This window comes from Gracilinanus agilis, chromosome 1 (genome assembly GCF_016433145.1).
Source record: "Gracilinanus agilis isolate LMUSP501 chromosome 1, AgileGrace, whole genome shotgun sequence".
Classification (NCBI taxonomy): Eukaryota; Metazoa; Chordata; class Mammalia; order Didelphimorphia; family Didelphidae; genus Gracilinanus; species Gracilinanus agilis.
Window position 1 is genome coordinate 66342051 of NC_058130.1, and position 22358 is coordinate 66364408.

A 22358-nucleotide genomic window follows, 5' to 3' on the forward strand; every position below is an offset into this window, starting at 1 on the left:
GTAGAAAATCCCACGTGTAGAAATTGTGGGCGGGTGTGCCGCGTGGAGGACAAGAATGGTCTTTCAGGTTAAGAGTCCTCTATAAGAGAGTAGGGAGAAAGGGGATACTTCCCAAATCTTTAGCGGCAGAGGCTGAAGCTGAAATGACGGCATTTGGCAAGTCAGGGCGGGGGTTGCTCGGAAATCTCAAGATTCAGGATCAACAGAAATGGTCTGCACTGGCAGGCTTGAAGATTGTTGGCAGAGAACACTGGCTGGGCACCGACATTTTGGGTTTAAAGCCAGAAGCCAGAATTGGCTGGTCTGACCTCCCAAGGTGGGTCGGGCTGGACTGGCTGGCTGAGTCCCATGTGAGGCAAAAACATGCCGTTGCTTTTAGCAAAAGCATGGCAAGCATTGCTCAAAAGTGCTGAGCAAGATGGCCAAAAGGCAGGCATGGCTCTAAATGCTCTCATTAGGCTATCTGGAAAATTGAGAGTTCAAATTTCGACCTTCTGGTTGCCATAATGTTAAGATTTAAAATGATAAAGACATATAGTATAAGAGACATTAATATTTTAATAGCCATGGCCTTGTTGGTGGAAAATATCTATGACTGTGCTTGACTATCTTTAAATTTTCCGCTAGTGCCCATCCTCTCTCTCGTACGCCAGCCAGCTAACCAGGAAACCAAGAGACCTTTTCTAGGCCCTCCTCTGAATTTAAGCTGCCGTATGCATGGGGACGTTTGACGTCCCAACACCCAAAAACCGGAAACTGGAAACCCATTGGAATCACGGGAATTGTAGTCTGCAAGTTTCCCACATGTCCACAGGAAGTTTCTAACATACTTTTAAATGGCATCTCCCCAATCCCAAACATATGGTGCTTAACACTATGCAAAATTCTGAGGATGCCAAGAATAAACAAAAAGAGCCTTTGCCCTCAAGGAACTTATATTGCAATGAGTTTAGTTGATATCCAAATCAAAATGAAAGTTAGCTTATTGGACTGGGAAACAGGACATCTGATTATATTTATGACTCTGCTATTCAGTGGTTGTATGACTTTGAGCGTTTGAAGTCATATCTTACCCCGTTGTTCACTGTTGTCTAACGAGTGGAATGCCAAAGTAAAGAAAAATAAAATAAAACAAGCAAAATAAAACTGGGAATGTTTTCCTTTTGACCATAAGATAGCTAACAACAAAGATTAATCTTAATATTATGTTCCAGGAAATGATTTTGATGTATCTGTGATTCCATCCATGTTCTAGTAGCAGATAATCCTATATGAGATAATGGGAAAACTATATTCTTGTTTCTTCCCAATACTTGGTTAGTAAAACCAATGGATAGCTTTAAACTGATTGCCTCTTATACCTAATAAATAAAAGTAAACACAGTGAGGGAATCTCATGAACTAAGACTTTGGATTGTCATGCACCCAGAGTAACTTGAAATGGAGGCTGTTTTTCTGTGTGAAAGAGCAGCAATATAGACACCATAGGTGAAATTAGACAAGTGTAGATTTTTAAATTAATATTCAATATCTCTAAAATATTATATTTATAAAGATTTATTAATATTTAACTAGAGAGCTAATGGACACCGGGAATGTTCACCACTCAATTCACGTGGAAGAGAGAGGGCATGGCAGAGTGAACTCAAACTACATACAGACCACTTAAGGATGTACGTATATGAAAGGCAAAAGGAATTGTGGGTAATACAGAAAGGAATTTTGGGCAATGCAGTTCCAGGGGTTCAAGATTTTCCAACTATATGCAAGACTTTGGAAGGATCTTAGAGTATATATAATTTTACTAATCTTTTGACAGTACCTGGCACATAGTATGTGCTTAGTAAATGGTGCCATGACTGTTATTAGTAAGCAAGGTATAAAACAGAGACATATACTCATTAAAGGTATTTGTGCCACTTTCATGGAAGACATTCAACAGAGTTCAACTAGAAAAGGAATATCTGTCTAGAAATAGATGTTACAGACCCACAGATGAGCCTGTTTGTGGATGATATATGGACTGAGTCAAGCCCTGGAATATTGCCCAGAATCCAAAATGAGATCTAACATTACACAAGAATTTAGCCCAACTATTCACACACACAAAAACAAGTGGATAGAGAATGAATATTGCTCAAAATAGGACATGCAATTAAATAGATAGCCATAAAGATCTCCCGGATAGACTCTGTAGATGGACAATAAACTGGATCCATAATGGAATAGGAAATGGGAAATGGGGTGAAATGCATTTAGGAAGTGATACAGTATTTTAGTGATTCCAAACATCTCCATGAAATAAAATTTCTTTTTAGACATCACCATTCTTCTAATGGTACTTTTTTGTTGTAAATCATGGATTATTGCCTCTGAAGAACCAAAGTTATAGCTCACCCAAATGGCAATGGAGAGGTGCATGGTGGGTATGGAGACTACAGCACACAATCAAGGAGAAAATGGCATATTGTATTTGTATTATCAATTCTTAGCACTGTGCCTGGCACAAAGTAAGCACTTATTATATACTTGTTTATTTGTGATAATGAGATTAAATCTACCCTGCCCATCTTTAGATTTAATCACCAAAGGTGAAAACATCTCAACTTAACTCACAAGTTGGGAGGTCTGTAACCCATGTGTGCTAAAGTGAGTAACAAATTAGAATTTACTGACCGCCTCCTGGGCAGTCCTAAAAAAAGGACTAATTTGATTGGACACGTAAACTAAGAGGAGGGTACAGGAAGTGACGCAGAAGACGCCCCTTTAAAAAGAGAATTCAGTGAACTCAGGGCTCTCTTTTGGTTTGTGAATGGGACCTGAAGGAGCTCTTCTGGTTCGTGACTGGAACTTGAAGGAGTTCTGGAGCTGGTGAGATTGTTCTTAAATCTTTCCTTTGGAATTCCACATGGTGAGTGTAAAGACTGAATCTTCCTGAACTTCTCTTAAGGAACTTCCTTTTTAATAGAGACTCTGTGGCTGAAGCTTTTGCTTCATTCACCTCTGAGGCCCTTTGGGCCTCTGACTTCCCAGCCTTGGGATCAAGGCCACATTTCCCTCAGCTGAGGGTTAATTTAGATCTACCTGGATTGAACCAGGGGATCAGAGTAAATCACCTAGTGTGTTAGATTACTTATCCTATCATATCCTCTCTCTCATTTCCTTATTTCTTCTTCCTCTCCTCATTTGTAACGTAAGAGGGGAGACTATATATTTAAGGTATGGTAGCTAGAAATTGATTAACTCGATTTCAAAATAAAATAGACCCAAGTCAGGATGACTTTTATGGTGGTTTATTTACAATTAGGAAGGTTGAAGGTAGGGAAATTGAGAGAGAGAAACTCTGGCCCGGACCAGAGGCCCAAACCAAGTAGGAATTTAGAGGCCTCAGCAGAGGGGCACAGAAGTTAATTAAACAAGGCTTCTAGCCACAAGGCCTCCTCCAAGAAGAGAGGCCTCCTTGAGGCTAGAGCCTCCAAAAACGCCAAGGGAAGAGAAAGAGAGTCAGCCTAACTTACCCACATGACAATTCAAGGGAAGCAGTCTGAGGTCTCACTAGAGATCCTTCAACACCAAGTTCAAAGCCCCAACTCTCTCCATAGGAAGTTACCATCATATTTAAAAGATAGCAACTTACATCACTTCCTGCATCCATCTCCAATTTCAAGTGGACAAATGGCAGCTGTTTTGGACTGCCCAAAGGGCAGTCCCTTCTTTTTGATTTGTCACTATCATGTGTGGATCACAGACCTCCCCCTCCCCACTTCATATTAAGTTGGGATATGGGGGGGGTGTAAAGGGGGATGAAGGGGAAAGTAAAAACAAGAATCATGTAACAATGAAAAATTTTTCTAAAAAAATAAAATGTTAATTCTAAGTTGGGTGGGGTGACATTATTTCTGGTGGCTAGAGTCTACAGAAATGAATGAGGGTGAGCTAATCCATTCACACAGTAAATAAACTTCCATAAAAATAATTTTATCTTGAGGTTATTCTTTAATTGGGAATTGATAATTATTCAATCTCCGGGTGACCAACCTTTTAATATTAACCCAATCAAAACCCCTTTTTACCTCTTACATGACACATTTATCTTTAGAGAGAGACAGCTAAGTGGCATAGTAGATAGAGTCCAGGATTTAAAGTTAGAAACTCTTGAGTTTTAATATTGTCTCAGAATCTTACTAGCTGGATGACTCTTCCCAAATTTTTTCACCTCTTTCCACCCCAGTTTCCTCATCTGCAACATGGGGTTAGTAATAGCAGGTATGTGAAGATCCTGTGGAAGAAGCAGATAAGAATAATTTGTCCCAGTGGTCATGAAGATGGAAGAAGCAGGTGCTGTGGTGCACTTAAGAGTTTGGTTAGACATTGAAATAAGTCAGGGTCACCCACTGCATCCTTTGTGCAACTATACCTCACTTTAATCCAACTAATGCACAAGTCAAGCCATCATTCTGTGATGTCATTGCTCCTCTTCAAAAACAAAGGACGGAGGGATTCTGGGAAGATGGCAGCTTAGATGCAGGAAAAGTCTAGACCCCCTGAAAAACCTTACACACCAATCAAAACCAAAGTGCTTTGAGGGGACAGAAAACCAAATCTAACAACAGGACAGAACTGGGTAACCCTCCTATTGGAGTCAACTTAAAAGGTATGCCAAAAAAAAGCCTGAATTCTTAAACTCTTGGGTTCAAGGGAAAGGAAGAAGGAAAATCCCAGGACCCCTCCCCCACCTATTGTGCTGAGTCTCCAGTGGTCCCTGGAATATCTGGGTGGGCAAGGGTACTAGTTTAGAGGGAGTGCCTTGCTGGCATAGTTGTGCCAGGCTCAGGACATTGAACACAGATGGAAGGGAGGCAGCTGGAGGAGAAGTGCAAAGAGGGTGGCCTAGTCACAGCCAAAACACTCCATCTTGCTCCCCCTCTCAAAGTTTTGGCATCAGAGCACATCCAGCTCCAAAGATCAACTCCACCCTGACTTAATCTTATCAATAGGACAGATAAGAAGCCTCCAGAGGCCAGGGAAGTTCAATTTCCAACACCCCTCCCCCACTGACTCCACTGAGAGTTTTGTTGATTAAGCTCCAAAGGGAAAGCTCCAACCACTATAGAATTCCTTGATAACAGGGTGGGAAGCCCACTCCCACTAGCCTCCACACCTTCACATAAACCTTCAGCCTCTGCTACCAGCTGGGGGAAGATCTGACCTCAGGGCTCATTAATACCATCAGCCTAATGTGTAATTGAAAATTTTACCTTTGAAATACATTACCCAGGAGCCCACTGACTTCCTGTCATTACTGGCTGACATAGACAGGAGATAAATAGAATGGAGTTCCGTGTCTAGGGTCTTTGCTTCCTTTTCGTGGTTTTGGCAGAGTGGACATTTTGAGCAGGTAGATTAGCTTAAGCATGTGGTGTTTTGTTTTTTTTTAAATTTTGTTATATAATTACCTTTTTATTCCTTTATTCTAGTGATTATAAATAAATCTAACAAAATATAATATTTGATGTTATTGCATATTTGTTTTAATTTTTAGTCAATCAGCAGAGCAGAGAAGAAGCCCCTTCAGGACAGAATAGCCCAAATCCAAAGATCCAGCAAATAATCAGAGGATCAAGACTACAGTCAATTACAGGGTGGGGAAGAAGGAAAAAAATATGAGTAAACAACAGAAAAAGAAAAAAGAAATTACAATCGACAGTTTCTATCCAGGTAATGAACAAAGAGCAAATGGAACAGAGGAAGACCAAGGAACACCAAGAAAAAAGACAGAAACTCCAGCAAATTGGACACAGGCTTTGGAAGAACTCAAAATACAATTAAAAAACAATTAGAGATGCTGAAGACAATTGGGAAGAGAAAATAAGTCATGTGGAAACAAAGGCACATGAACTAGAACAAGAAAATAATGTCTCAAAAGTCAGAATTAACCAGCTTGAAAATGAGGCAAAGAAAGTGAAAGACGACCAACAAAGAAAATTGGACCAGAAGGAGAAGGATGACCAAAAAGCCAGGTATGAAATTCAGTCTTTAAAAATTAGAATTCAACAACTAGAAGCAAATGACTTCACAAGGCAGCAAGGATCTATAAAACAAAACCAAAAGAATGAAAAAATTGAGGAAAATATGAAACACCTCATTGACAAAACCACAGATCTTGAAAACAGGTATTGATTCCAAGATGGAAGGTAAGGGTTCTAAAAAAAAATAAATTGAATTACTAGACTACCAGAGATCATGACAGAAGGAAAAGCCTGGACATCATTCTACAGGAAATTATGCAAGAAAACTGCCCAACATTCTTGAACAAAAGGGAAAAGTGGAGATTGAAAGAATCCACAGAATACCTCCTACATTTAATTTCCAAATGACAATGCCCAGGAATGTTATAGCCAAATTCAAGAACTATCATACCAAGGAAAAAATATTACAAGCTGCTAAGAAGTCATTCAAATACCAAGTTAAATTCAAGAATGGGTGAATGACTTGAATATAAAGAAGGAAATTATAAGTAAACTAGGTGAACATAGAATAGTATACCTGTCAGATCTTTGGGAAAAGAAAGATTTCAAGACCAAGCAAGAGTTAGAAAAAATTACAAAATGTAACATAAATAATTTTGATTACATTAAATTAAAAAGGTTTTGTACAAATAAAACCAATGGAATCAAAATTAGAAGGGAAATAACAAATTGAGAAAAAATCTTTATAATAAAAACCTCTGATAAAAGTCTAATTACTCAGTTTCATAAGGAGCTAAATCAACTGTACAAAAGAGCAAGCTGTCCCCCAATTGATAAATGGGCAAAGAGCATGAATAGGCAATTTTCAGATAAAGAAATCAAAACTATCAATAAGCACATGAAAAAGTGTTCTAAATCTCTTATAATTAGAGAAATGCAAATCAAATCAACTCCGAGGTATCACCTCACACCTAGCAGATTGGCTAAAATGACAGAAAAGGAAAGTAATAAATGTTGGAGGGGATGTGGCAGAATTGGGATTAATACATTGCTGGTGGAGTTGTGAATTGATCCAACCATTCCGGATAGCAATTTGAAACTTTGCCCAAAAGGCCTTAAAAGACTGACTGCCTTTTTATCCAGCCATATCACTGCTGGATTTATATCCCAAAAAGATAAGGAAAAAAAAAACTTGTAGAAAAATATTTATATCCTCGCTCTTTGTGGTAGCAAAAAAACTGGAAAATGAGGGGATGCTCTTCAATTGGGGAATGGCTGAACAAATTGTGGTATCTATTGTTGATGGAATACTATTGTGCTATAAGGAGTAATGAACTGGATGAATTCCATGTGAACTGGAACAGCCTCCAGGAACTGATGTAGAGTGAAATGAGCAGAACTAGGAGAACCATATACACAGAGACTGATACACTGTGGCACAATCAAATGTAATGGACTTCTCTACTAGCAGCAATGCAATAATTTAGGACAATTCTGAGGAACTTATGAGAAAGAATGCTATCCACATCCAGAGAAAGAAAGCAGAAACACAGAAGAAAAACAATTGCTTGATCACATAGGTTGATGGGGACATGACTGGGGATGTAAACTCTAAGCAATCATCCTAATGCAAATATTAATAATATGGAAATAGGTCTTGATCAATGACAGATGTAAAACCCAGTAGAATTACTTGTTGGTTACAGAGGGCAAAGGGAAGAGAAAGAACATAAATCATGTAACCATGGAAAAAATTCTAAATCAATTAATTAAATAAAAAATTTCAATTAAAAACAAAATAGAATAAAACAAAAAAAACCAAAAGACAGCAGTTAAGTGGCTCAGTGTATTGAGAGCCAGGCCCAGAGATGGAAGGAAGGTCCTAGGTACAAATCTGACCTCAGACACAATGTGTAACCCTGGGGAGGACACTTACCCTCGTTACCTAGCCCTTACTACTCTGTCTTACTTCTGTAATGCAAGGTGGCTAACAGAAACTTTTTGCTTCTGTAATTTCTAAGGGTCACAAAAAGTCAGTTAAACATCTTAGAATCTTCAGAAAGTCAGTTAGAACTTAAAGCTATAAATAGATGTGAAGTTCCAACTGATGGGGCTTTTGCCTTCTGGCTTTTGCTGTGACTGGAGGCTTTTGCTTTGGCCTTTCAGCTTGGCTTTGCTTTGGCCTTGGCCTGTGCTTATCTTGTCTTGGGGAGATTTAAGCCTATCTCATTTCTCTGGACCTCTCTCTGATCTCTCCATCTACATTCCCTTCCATTCCCCTGAATTTCCTTTGGGCCCTGGGTGGAAGGAAGGGCTTGGTAATTGAACATTGTGGGTTTTAGTTTCTATAGATAAGTAGAGTATCCTCAAATAAGTTACCCCTAGTGTAAGTGATTCAATAAGGAATTTACTTAAAAGGCAGTCTAATCTCTTGACTGGGAGAGCAGGCTTTCTCAGTCTAAACCTCTCATGTGACCCATCCCCCACTATCACCCCTCTCCTTAGCAGCAGTTAGAAAATCCTAAACCCCTCTCCCTTCTGACTGACCCTGGTATTAATAAATCTCCTTGTTACCTATTCAAGCCTCTAGTGAATCATTGTATCGAAAATTGAGGCAGGGGCTAAAGAGGGAAAGAATAATTTTCTTTTTATTTCTTGAGAGAACTGAGGGAATCCATCTTGGCAGGAAGTACCTACCCAAGACTTTCTCCAACCATCAGTTTGACTGGCAGGGAGGGGCCTTCTCAATTCCTCCCTCAAGAGACTTGAGAAACTAACAAGAGAAACCCTCCAGCCAAAACCTAATCATTTCTTACTGGCCTTAATTTCCTCCCTGTATCCTCTGTCTCAAGCCTCTGGGAGTAAACCTGTTTGAGCTGCCCTTTCCTATATACCCCATTTCCTTTATCTCCTATATACCTTCCCTTACCTTCTTTCCTCCTCCAATCACCTTATAATCACCTAATATCCCCTATTATTCTTCCTCACACCCAAATTGCCCTCGTTGACACACTCAGACTTTATTTACTTCTTGATAACACTTCCAATATTCAGTATTGATTCTGAGATAGAAGATATAGGTCTTAAAAAAATAAAACAAAGCAAAAAACAAAGGACAAACAACAACAATAGCACCTGCCCCCAGAGTTGTTGGTAGAATCAAATATAACAATATAGGAAGGAAACAACAACTACTACAATAATAATAATAATAACTAACATTCATATAACACTTATTATGTGCCAAGTACTGCTAAATGCTTTACAATTATGTCATTTGGTTCTAATAATAACCAGAGAGGTCATGTGCTATTTTATTTTAAAATCCCGGTTTTATAGTTGTAGAAACTGAGGCAAACAGAGGTTAAGCGACTTGTTCAGAATCACAAAGTTAGTAAATATCTGAAACAGGATTTTAACTTGGGTCATCCTGACTATAGACGTAGCACTTTATCCAAATGAACAACCTTACTGCTAGGTATATAGTAATGTGCAAACCTTAAAATGCTACATTAAGTGCTAACTTCTAATTATTCTTTAGCAAGCTTCTAAAGGTCTTTTAGGGAATCTATCTCTAATTAAATTGCCCAAAGGCCATATCTTGACCACTCTGACCTTGAGGGCAGAAAAGCTGACAAAGGCAGTCTTGAAAAAGAAATGTAGTGAAGAGGAAAAAAATAGACAAAGAAAAACAGTAAAGTACTGGAAAGGGAGGTAGAATCTTTGGGAAAGGATTAAAACTGATGGAAAGCTTCTAGGTCCTTAGACCTAGAAGAGGAAGAGTCCAACCACATAAGCAAGTCCTGGGGGCAGAATTTATAGGAAGAAAAAGACATCAGGAGCATGGGAAGAGAAAATAAGTTGTAATTCTGCCACTGGAGGGAGCACCTACATGAATAGGATCACAGATGCATCAAAGTCATTTCTTTGAACTCAATATAGGTTTTTAATCTTTGTTGTTAGTTATCTTGTGTTCAAGGAAGATATTGCTAGATTTTGTTAATTTATGTGTTTTACTTTGTTCTTCTTTGATTTGATATCCCACTTATCCCTGACAATAATAAAGAATGGGTACGATATGATTTCAAACTCAAGAATGAACCAAATTCATTGGTTAAGCTGGTGGCCCTTTCTATATGATCATACTTTAAAACTTACAACCATAAAGTGCTTTACAATTTATGAAGTATTTTTATAGACATGATTTCATTGGATCCTCATAACATTCTTAGGTAGTTGGTTGTACAAATGTTATTGTCATTCAGCACTTTATGGTCTAGAATCTAGATTCTAGACAGTCTGCTCTTCATGCTCTTCTTCACACATATCCTTCCATCTCCTATCTCCATACCAAGCTGGCTTCCATTTCTGAAATATATTACCTCCTCAATCCTGCCTCTTAGTAACTCAGCTCATATATCACATACATGAAACCTTTCCTGCTCCCTTCTCTCTCTTAATTACTTTATATTAGTTTTACATTTATTTTAGATATGTATATGTATAATAAAATGTAAGCTCTTTGAGGGTAGGGATTATTTTAAGTTTTTTTCTTTGCATCTCTGGTTCCTACTCAGTACTTGATGGTAGGCATTTAATAAATTCTTCTTGAACTGAAATGAATTTAATTAAGAAATGCTCCAATCTATGAACATAACCATAAAACATTTTCATGTAAATAATGATCTAAATAATTGGAGAAATATTAATTGCTCATGGGTAGATGGAGCCAATATGAGAGTTCTATTTAAGTTAATTTACTTATTCAGTGCCATACCAATTAAACTACCAAAGAATAATTTTATAGAGCTAGAAAAAAAACAAAATAAAATTCATCTGAAAGAGCAAAAGGTCAAGAATATTGAGAGAGAATCAATAAAGAAAAAATGTGAAAGAAGATGGCCTAGTAGTCCCAGATGCCAAAATATATTACAAAGTGGTAATCATCAAAATAATCTGGTATTGGCTATGAAATAGAGCAGTGGATCAGTAGAAGAGATTAGGTACATAATACACAGGAGTAAATGACTCCATAGTAATCTAGTGTTTGATAAACCCAAAGATCTAAGTTCTTGGGTTAAGAACTCAATATTGCGACAAAAGTTGCTGGGAAAATTGTAAAGTAGTTTGGCTAAAACTAGGCATAAACCAATGTCTCACACTGTATATCAAGGTAAGATCAAAATGGATTCATGATTTATACACAAAGGATGATATCATAAGCAAATTAGGGGAGTGTGGAAAAATATACCTGTCAGTTCTGTGGATAAAGGAAGAGTTTATGACCAGATATGGCCACCAGAGAAGGGAGGATAGCTTTATGTTTTATTTTATACTTGTGTTTTCTTTTGCAACATCGCTAATATGGAGATATGTTTTGCATGAATTCACATGTATAATCGATGTCATATTATTTGCTTTCTCAAGGAGGCAGGAGGAGAAAGAGGGAGAGAATTTGGAACTCAGAATATTTTAAAATTATTAATAAAACATTTTCCACATAATTAGGAAACATTTAATAAGTAAATGAAAATGTATTTTAAAAAAAAGAAATGCTTCCACCACATTCAGATATTATCAAATTCCTTGTTGTCTATGACCTTTGCTTTTCACATGCTGGTGAAATTGTCATTGGTATGGAGGGATAAAGAGCCAGTCTGGGAGTCAGAAAGTCCTAAATTCTGACATCTATAGCATGACTCTAGGCAAATCATTTAACCTTTTAGCCTCTAAGCAACAGTCTCTAAAACCATAAATTGGAAGTAAGTGCTGATCTTCCTTGATAGAGGGTGTTTCCTTGTCCAGGAGTTCCCTCTCAGGGAAAGGGAAAGGGAATGAGTCTTTATTAAGCTCCAACTATGTGCTGGGCACTGTGCTAAGTGCTTTAAAAATATCTCTAGACCAGTTCTTTTCCCTGCAGAAACTCATCTGAGACACTATATTATATTACATTATATTATGCATACATTAAATTACATTATGCCATATCATATTACATTACTATATTATATTATCACATTACTATATTATTGTATTATATTATAATATATTATATTATGCTATAATATTGTGAGATGTGGCTTTGAGCCAAACTTATAAGTAGAAATATTGTCCTTTGTCATGGCTTAATGAAAAGATATCCCTGTTCTTGAGGCTCAGGAGACTAGGTCTGAATGCTCATTCTTCATGATCTCTTAGTCTCCATTTCCTGCTTTGTAAAGTCAGGGAACTGAACTAAATGATCACTTATCTTCTAGATAAAATATTCTCTGATTCTAGGAAAATTTCAAGTACAAGAAATGTACTGTAAGAAATGAGAAACAAGATGGTTTCAGAAAGGACTGAAAAGACCTACATGAACATGATGTAGAGTGAAGTAAGCAGAACCAAAAGAAAGAACATTTTATATAATAAGAACAATATTGTGGAATGATCAACTGTGAAAGACTTGACTACTCCAAGCTATACAATGATCCAGGACAATTCTGAGGGACTTAGGACAAAGAATGCTAACCACCTCTGGAAAAAGAACTGTTGGAGTCAGAATGTGATTCAAAGCATATGATTTTTCACTTTAATTTATTTGGGGTTTTGGTTTTATATGATTAAACTCTTATAAAAATAGATAATATGAAAATATGTTTTGCATGATAATACATTCATAACTCAGATGTGGAAATTTATTATTATATGTAGTTGGTAAAAATAAAATATTTTTATAAAATTAAAAAAAAATTATTGAACAATGACCAATCCTAGGGATGCATGAAGAAACATGCTACCTACTTTCTGATAGAAAGGGATGGACTTGAGGGTACAGATTGAGCCATATTACTTTTTGAAGGTATGACCAAAATATTGTTGCTTAGTTATGTATATTTGTGTTTTTAAGAATGATAAAGACTAGGCAATTAGGTAATCAACTTACCCACAGTCACACTGCTAGGAAGAATCTGAGATCAGATTTGAACCCAAGTCAGTTCTCCCTGTTCCAGACCTGGAGCTTTATTCAGTGTGCTAGCTATATATATGAGCTACTAAGATTTTACTTTTATTTTTTATTCAAAAGTGGACTGGGGAGACTAGAGGGAGAAAAAATAGATTTTTGTTTAAATACTGCCTTAATTAATAAACAAAATATTGCAATCCATGGGAAGTCAGGCTTTTCAACTCATTTAAAACACTAAAAAAAAACAACAATGAAACAAACTTGAAACAGAGAGGTAATATGATGTACTGGATTGGATGAAGTGGTAGACTTAGAGCAGTGGTTCCCAAACTTTTTTGGCCTACCTCCCCCTTTCTAGAAAAATTATTACTTAGCACCCCCTGGAAATTATGAAACTATTTATTGAACTCAGAATAGAATGTAATAGAAAAAAAAGTGTGGCCATCACCACCTCCCTGGATCACTGCAGCACCCACCGGGGGTGGTAGCGCCCACTTTGGGAATCACTGACTTAAGAGTCAGGAGGGCCTGCTTTGAAATGCCACTGCAGTTACTATCTAAGTGGCAATGGACAAGTCAGTTAATCTCTTTCAGCCTCAGTTTCCTCCTCTGTAAGATGGAGAAGGTCACATGGCTCAGTGGATAGAGTGCTGGGCCTAATGTCAGGAAGACATTTTTCCAGAGTTCAGGTCTGGCCTCAGACACTTAGTAGCTATGTGACCCTGAGCAAGTCATTCAACCCTGTTCGCCTCAGTTCCTCATCTGTAAAATACGTTGGAATAGGAAAGGGCAAACCATTCCAGTATTTTTAAGAAGAAAACGCCAAGTGGGGTCATGAAGAAGCAGACACAACTGAAAAAGATTGAACAACAATGGGGATAATAATAGTTTCTACCTCACAATTATTGTGATGATTAAATGCGAGAATACATCATATGCTTTGCAAATCTTAAAACACTATATAAATGTTAGTTGTCATTATTATAAAGGGAACTAGCTGGAAATCAGTTGTATTTACATTCTATTCTGCCTAACAAAGGACACTCTGGCTCTAGCTGAGGAGGATCATTCTCAAGGAGTAGGAAGGAACAAACGAAAAGTGAGGAGATGTGTGTATGGGTATAAGAGACAGAGAAAGAGACTGACACAGAAAGAGTACAAACTGTGACCTCATACATGTGTACAAAAAGCCAAGCTAATTAAGAGGAAATGTCAGAGGACTGCTATGTTGTCTCTGGGTAATGTCTTCTTGCTGCTAAGGAACTCTAAGCTGCCACAGAGGCATGTCATGATGAACTGCTAAATTCAAGCCCAAATATTAATTTCTGAAAAGAGAGATTAAATTCCTAAACTCATAATTTTAGGACTAGAAGATACCTCAGAGATCATTTAGTCATAATATTATAGTGTTTAGAGCTGGGACTTTAGATATAATCTAGTTTGTGCTTTCTTTCACTTTATGGATGAGGAAACAGGCCCAGGGTGTTCTAGTGACTTACCTGAGGTCATACAGGTGGTAAGTGGTAAAATAAGCTCTGGTAGATTCAATGCCAAGAAGCTGTGGTGAAATCAGAAAGACCTGGGTTCAAATTCTATCTTGGATACTTTCTAGCTATTTAATCCTGGTTAAGATGTTTAACATTTGAGCCTCAGTTTCTTTATTTGTAAAATTGGGAAAATAATACTCATAATACCTATTTAATGTATGTAAACAGATAAATGTCAGGTATCATACCACACTACTCCAATCTTGCCAGTTTACAGATAGGGAAAATAAAGCCACGCTAGTCCAAGGACTCATAGTGAGTTAGGGGCAATTACAGGTCTCCTGTGTCACCACACTATGGTAATTCTAATATGCTATGCTGTCTCTCAAATTTAGAAAGAACTGGAAGGCAGGGGACCATTTTGAGTTTGGGAACCAGGTATTCAAATGATCTCAAAGGGCAGTGAAGTTTTTCATTAGAGAACTTATCCTAGAGAAGTGCCATGGTGAATGTTGACCACACATCACTCATTGTCCTATGAATATTTTGGGCAGAGTCAATCTTTCTGAGAGATGGAATCTTGCATTGATGATTCTCCTCAGAGAATGACTTATGGTTTGGCAGGGGATACTGGAAAAGTTTCCCTGCCCCAAACATCTCTTCCCTAGTATGCCTTAAGGCATGGAATTTCTGCATTACTTACTAATTTGAGGTAAAGCATTTAAACATATAAATGTTACTATTTCATAGCCCTAACTGAGCTAACCTGTGTATATCACTGCCAAGCCTCTAAAGCAGTGGTTCCCAAACATTTTTGGCCTACCGCCCCCTTTCCAGAAAAAATATTACTTAGCTCCCTGGAAATTAATTTTAAAAAATTTTAATAGCAATTAATAGGAAAGCTAAATGTACCTGTGGCCATCACTGCCTTCCTAGATCGCTGTAGCACCCACCAGGGGGTGGTAGCGCCCACTTTGGGAATCACTGCTTTAAAGAGTTCTTCTCATCTCCACTCTCTCCTCTACCTTTTCAATACATTCTTTCTTTGTTTTTAAATCCTTACCTTCTGTCTTAGAATTAATATTAAATATCAATTATAAGGTCAAAGAACAGTAAGGGCTGGCAATTGGGGTTAAGTGACTTATCTAGGGTTTCACAGTTAGGAAATGTCTGAGGTCAAATTTGAACTCCTCCCATCTCTGGGCCCGACTCTCTGTCCATTGAGACTCCTCACTGCCCCTTCTTCAGTGCATTCTTAATAACTTTGCCAGAACTATCTTCCTTACATATAGAATTACAGCTAAGAAGGACCTTAAAGATTCCCTGGTTCCATCTCTACATTTTATAGATGTGGAAACTGAGGCCCTAGGAAATTAAACAATTTGTACATGTAAAGTTTTAATAAATACTTGTTGAAAATAATAAATGTTGGAGGGGAAGTGGCAAAATTGGGATACTAATGCATTGCTGGTGGTGTTGTGAATTGATCCAACCATTCTGGAAAGCAATTTGGAATTATGTCCAAAAGGCTTTAAAAGAATGTATGTCCTTTGATCCAGCAATACCACTACAAGGTTTGTACCCCAAAGAGATAATAAAAATATGATTTTTTAATTATATATAGGTATGTATGTATATATATGCAAAAATATTTATAGCTGAGCTTTTTGTTTTGACAAAAAATTGAAAATGAGGGAGTGTCCATTTATATATATACACGTATATATATTATATAAATGCAAAAATATTTATAGCTGTGTTTTTTGTTGTGACAAAAAAAATTGAAAATTAGGGGATGTTCATTGATTGAGGAATGGCTGAACAAATTGTGGTATATGATGGTGATGGAATACTATTGTGCCATAAGGAATGATGAACTGCTTGATTTCTATATGAACTGGAAAGACCTCCATGATCTGATGTGGAGTGGAATGAGCAGAACCAGGAGTACATTGTACACAGTAATTGAAACATTGTGGGATGATCAAATGTAATTGACTTTGCTACTAATAACAATGCAATGACCCAGGACAATTCTGAGGGACTTATGAGAAAGAAAGCTATCCACATCAAGAGAAAGAACTGTGGGAGCAGATACACAGAAGAAAAACATATGACTTATCAGTTGTTTATATGGGTATATGATTTAGGGTTTTGGTTTTAAAAGTTTTAAAGTTATAACTTTATAGTTATGAAGTTAAAACTAAAAAGTTTTAAAACATAAAACTGTTATAAAAATGAATAATATGGAAATAGGCATCAAGTAATAACACATATACAACCTAGGGGAATTGCTTGTCAGCTTTGGGGGAGGAAGGGCGGAAGGGAGGGAGAGAACATGAATCATGTAGCCATGGAAAAATATTTTAAAATAAATAAATTAATTTTAAAAACTACTTGTTGATTGATTATGGGCAGTATGGCAGAGTAAATAAAGGACTGGACTTTCAAGAGCCTGGGTTCAAATTCTGCCTCATATACTGATCAGTTATGTCATCTTTAGTAGTAATCATATAAATAGCTAGCATCTGTACAATACTTTTAGGTTTGCTAAGAGATTTACAAATATTTCACTTTATCTTCATACCATGCAGGGAGGTAGATGTTACTATGATCCTTACTTTACAAATAAGGAAAATAAGGGAGAAAGGGAGAGGGAGATTAAGTGACTTGCCTGTGATCATACTGCAGAAAGTGGTATGGAACAGAGATGGCATTCAGAGAGGTGTAGAAGGCAAACATCCTATAACTCGCAATGTTACCATAGGACCACAACCAGTCCTAGGAAGACTGGTTCTCTTGTCCTGGAACTAATTCTCAGAAATTGCTGAAGATGCAGTGAGATCATTGACCTCTCTTCCTAAACAGGCCATGAAAAGTGAAGCTGCTCTTGAGAACTGTAGTCCAAGGGAGGATTGTTGGAAGAGCTTCTCTAGGAAGTGCCCAGTAGGAGGATATAAGCTCCTTAAGGTCTGGGGCTATTTGGTTTTCTTGTCCCTAGTACTTAGAATAGTGTCTGGTACATAATCATCATTTAACAAATACACATTGAAATCTTTAATTGAATTGTGCTTCCTGGCTTTCAGAAAAAGTAAGACCTGGGGATGGGTGTTAGCATGAAGTATCTATTCTCTGAGCTTCTCTCCAAGACAGAAAGAAAAGAAAAGGAAAAAAAAAAAAACAACAGCATAAAATCACCCTACCCAAAGCAAAAATCAGCAAAAGAAACAAACTGGCATCTACCCCTAATTATATATTTATTTTTCAAAGAGATAAATTGTTACAACTTATTTTCTCATGGTGTAGGGATACAGATTGCTCAACTTGGAATCAGAAAGATCTGATTTCAAGTAATTCCTCAGAACTTCTTATTGGCATATCCCTGGGTAAGTCATTTAAACTTCTTATCCTTACTTTCTTCATCTGTAAAATGGGAATCTACTTCATAGGGCTTTCTGGAATACTAAATGAATTAATAGATATAAAGTGCATTGCAAGCCTCAAAGTATCAGCTATTAGCTACTGTCAATGTGAAATCTGGACACCTCAATTTTATCTCTGCCCTTTGAAAAATTCCAGTACCAGGCACAACTGTTTTGGGTTTAACTATAGACCTTAAACTGTTTGAGGACCCTAGTGTGGTGGGATCTATGGACATAGTCAAAATGCTGAGTGCCTTTATTTGTTTTAGAAGCTTCTCCCATTGTATTAAAGTTCTTTCTCAGGAAACCCAGCTCTTAGTTTACCCTTTCCTTTGTAATTGTTATAGCTGGCTGCTCCCTGTTACTGCTGAAGCTGGCTGCAACCTCTTTGCAGCCTGCTTCCAGTTTGTCTATGCAGATTTTCCGTACCAAGTCCTCCAGAGAGTATAAAAGACCCCCAAGTTCTGCCCATCTTTGAGTAGTCATCTAGCACAGTGGCACTTCCAGGAGTTTAGTGACCAGAGATACCAGAGTCAGGGGACTCTGTGTGGGTTAATAGTGCACAGCTCTGTGAGGAGGCCTAAATTCTAGTGCTAAACTCCTTTCCTTAATTAAATACATATATATGTACTTATATTTTGTGATAATGAAATTAAATCTGCCCTGCCCAGCCTCAATCTAATCACCAAAGGTGAGAACATCGCCACTTAATTCACAAGTTGGGAGGTCTGTGTGCTAGAGTGAGTGATGAATCAAAATTTACTGACTGCTTCCTAGGCAGACCTAAGAAAAGTTTCTGTTGTGATTGGACATGTAAAATAAGAGGAAGGCACAGGAAGTGATGCAAAAGAAGCCCCTTTAAAAGAGAGTGACAAGTTGGAGTTGAGGTGAGTTCAGCTGTCTTCAGCCTGGAACTGGACCTGAAGAAGCTCTGGCTAGGACCTTGGACTTGGTGAGACTGTTCTTAAATCTTTCCCTTAGAACTACAGGTGGTGAGTGAAGAAGTCTGACTACCTTAGCCTCCCTGGAGGTTCCAGCTCCCTTGATTGGGAGAAGCATCTCTCTATTTCCACTCTCTTTAATATTTTGTAAATAAATTACTAAAAGCATTTTAGAATTGATATTTATTCAATTATTGGTGACCACACCGTTAAATATTAATATCCAACCAAAAAACCCCTTTTCCCCCTCTTACAATATATAGTATCTTGAGACACTCAGTATTCAAACATGTGGAAATATCATTATGGCTTCAAGATATCCTTACTAAGTCTAATACACAGACCACCAGCACCCTAAATTCTGAACTTACAGAGACTAGGTTCAATCTTGGGGATATCTTCAAAATGTCCACTCAGTTATCTTTAGGAAATCTCAGAATATTCTCATGTTTAGATCTTTACAGATAATGGTGAAAGGTTCTCCTGTTCCTCTGCAAGTACTCAAGGTATATATTGGTTATATGGAGACTTTATTTCACCCTCCAGAAAATGTGACCCTGCCTTCCTCCACACCAAAAAACTCCCCCAAACCCCAAATCACTAAACCCAGAAGACAAACAATAACTCATAAAGAATTGATAGGATTCTCCTCCATCTGCTGAGTTCCACCTTCCCATAGTCCTATTGAATTCCCCTGGATCATAGCACTACCCTATGATTTATAATACACTTGGAAGTGAATTGAATCCAAGGTTCTAGAAGGCTAACCTCTCAAGACTCTGGTGAATCTCCTAACATCATTAAAAACAGGCCAACATTAATTATAATATTGTGATATTCCCCTGAGCTTTGGGATTTTCCCATGGAAGGAAGTAAATTTAGAATTGTTTGAGAGAGAATTCCCTTCCTATTTGACCAGTAGCATTTGAATAACTCATCCTGGTACATAGAAAACATTTATAAAATGATTGTTGACTAAGTGGCATGCAGTAATGTAGTGGATGGTAAATTCTATGTCTTTTGCTTCCCTGCATTGTGGATTTGATGCCTTGCTTGTCCTTCAGACTACTTGTGTAATATTATTTTTCACAAGAGGAAAGTGCTTCCAGTGACCTTCCCTTTTTCCCTGTAGAAAGTTACATCCTGGAGCTCCAGAATTTGAGATTGCTAGATAGGAAAACTCAAGGACAGTAAAACACAACAATCCCCCTTCTTGCTCAAGAAGGCTAAGTCCTTAAACACTCTAGGAACTGGACATTGTCCAGGAAATTCCTCATATCTAAAGTGATAGAATGCAGGGACTCTCAGGCCTGTTGCATAAGAGTAGATACAATTCCCATGTAACTTTGCCTCAGTTCCTATACAGATTTTACCTCTCTTCCTCTACCCATTCCCATTTATGGGCCCAGAACAAAAAAAAAAAAAAAAAAAAAAAAAAAAAAAAAAAAAAAAGGAGTGCCTCTTACCCATAATGGTCAAGGAAATGAACCTTAATCAGTGGGATCCAATCTCCGTCAAGTACCAAGGAACATATTCTATTAGACAACCCATCGATCTCTAAATGAGCAAATCCACAGCCTCCATAGGGAGATGCAATTAAAAAACCCAGGAAAAGGTTCACCTTCTTGTAAACTTATTGAATAAATTAAGGAATTCTCCTGATCAACTGCCCAAATAAGCAATCTGCTGACACCAGCTCCCTTCTCTTCTGTATATGCATTTACACACACACACACACACACACACACACACACACACACACACACACACACACACATCTTCCCTGGGCAGGGCTGGATAGTGGCAATATAAAGAAGCATTGAACTGGAAGTCAGAAAACCTGGGCACAAACTTTCCCTACATGACTGCAGCCACAAGTTCATCAGATGACCACAGAGTAATCCATTCATTTCCCCTTATACTTTATCCATAGTATCTTCATCTTTTAAAAAGAGGGATCTACTTTTTTAAATTTTTGTGTTTTTTTGGGGGCAGTAGATCTGTTCTCTGTTGCAGCATGTTTAATATGGAAATATATTTTGCATGAATGCACATTTTAAAATATTTATTTATTTTTAACCATATATTAATATTCATTTTTAACATGGTTACATGATTCATGCTCCTACTTTCCCCTTCACCCCCGCACTCCCCCTACCCATGGCCGATGCACATTTCTACTGGTTTTAACATGTGTCTTTGATCAAGACCTATTTCCAAATTGTTGTTAGGTGAATGCACATTTTTATTGGCACCAAATTGCTTGTTTTTTCAAAGATGGGGAGATGGGAGGGGGAAAAATTTGTTTCAAAAATTCAAAAAAATTCAAAAACATTTTAAATGAATTCAAAAAAATTTAAATGAATGTTCAAAATGATCCCATGTAAAAAAATTATCACAAAATAAAATACAAAATTTTTCATTTAAAGAAAGCAAAAAGTAAAAGAGATCTAGATTTGATGACCTTTGAGATATATTTTAACTTTTAACATTCAATGACTCAAGTTTAAGATAAAAGAAACTACAATTGGAGTAAAAAAAAGTATTTAAATTCTTGCTTTTCTAGCTCCAGCCCTTCACTTTTTCAGTCCTCAGTTTCTCAGTCTGTAGAACTAGGGGTAAATGTTTACTAAATACACTCCATGTGCAAATCCTTTGATCCATTCTTAGAGAAAGGTTTCTAGAGCTTTAGACACTGATGCTTGCCTGGGGCCGGAAAATATATTGATTTCAAGGCAGTAGGACCCTACTGGGCATCTGGTCTGTGGTGTGGGTTTTTTCATAGCCCCACTCAGGTTGTGGATGTCATACTGAGGGTACTCTGGCATAGTAGCCCCACCTCCTGAAATTGAGAAGGGGTAGGGGCATTGGGGGTAGGTGGGGCCTTATCTCTGCACTGGGCGTGACATGAGCTTCATCCTTCTGTGATGCAGCCCAGAGGAGGGCGTGGGGTTAGCCTAAGCCCCGGTCAGGGTGACGTAAGGGGGCGTGTACCCCACGGTACCCCGCCCTCATTAGGCCCCTCCCGCCTTCCTTTGGCCCAGTGCAAAGTCCAGCCTCAGACAGCAGGTGACCGGTCTGCTGCAGGTCCGGCGGGGGGATGTGAGTAGCTCGTGGGCTGGGGCCTTGGGTCCAGGGAAGTGGCTCGAGGGCTCGGGACGAGCGGGGAGCTTTTTCGTCCTTTTGCCTGACAGCTTGTCCAGTAGCACCTGGGCGTTGCGGGTCCCGTGCCCCCCTTCCTCCCCCTTCCCCTTCAAATCACAGCCTTGGGGCTGCGGAGAGCTCGGCCCCAGTGGATGTTCCCGCCCCCTCGTGGGCCTCAGCGCCTGAGAAGGGTGGGACCACCACGTGGACAGACAGCTGGGCCAGGGGTCGGGGGTCACCAAGAAGAGGCAGGGCCTAGGTGACAGGCCCTGGTCCTGGGTGTGGACTCCGTGTCCGCGGGCTGCCGGGGTGTTGACACTGCATCCTCTGGGCTGCTCTTCGCAGTGTCACCTCACACCCTACCCTCAATTCTCGCGGTCTGTAATTTTTTTTCCCAGGGTCGAGACTCTCTCGGGAGTTTTAGGTGGCCCAGAGGCCCCCCCCCC

General features: G+C 38.3%; 1 protein-coding gene across 1 annotated transcript in view; it reads left to right on the forward strand.

Annotated features, from left to right (window-relative positions):
• Positions 1 to 717: 717 nt before the first annotated feature.
• HDAC11 (histone deacetylase 11) overlaps positions 718 to 22358 on the forward strand; it is a 66773-nt gene continuing 45132 nt past the window's right edge. The window contains exons 1-4 of the mRNA XM_044676278.1: positions 718 to 791; positions 18175 to 18271; positions 21702 to 21870; positions 22033 to 22171. Coding sequence (XP_044532213.1) covers positions 718 to 791; positions 18175 to 18271; positions 21702 to 21870; positions 22033 to 22171 — 479 coding nt within the window. The remainder of the gene's footprint in view (positions 792 to 18174; positions 18272 to 21701; positions 21871 to 22032; positions 22172 to 22358) is intronic.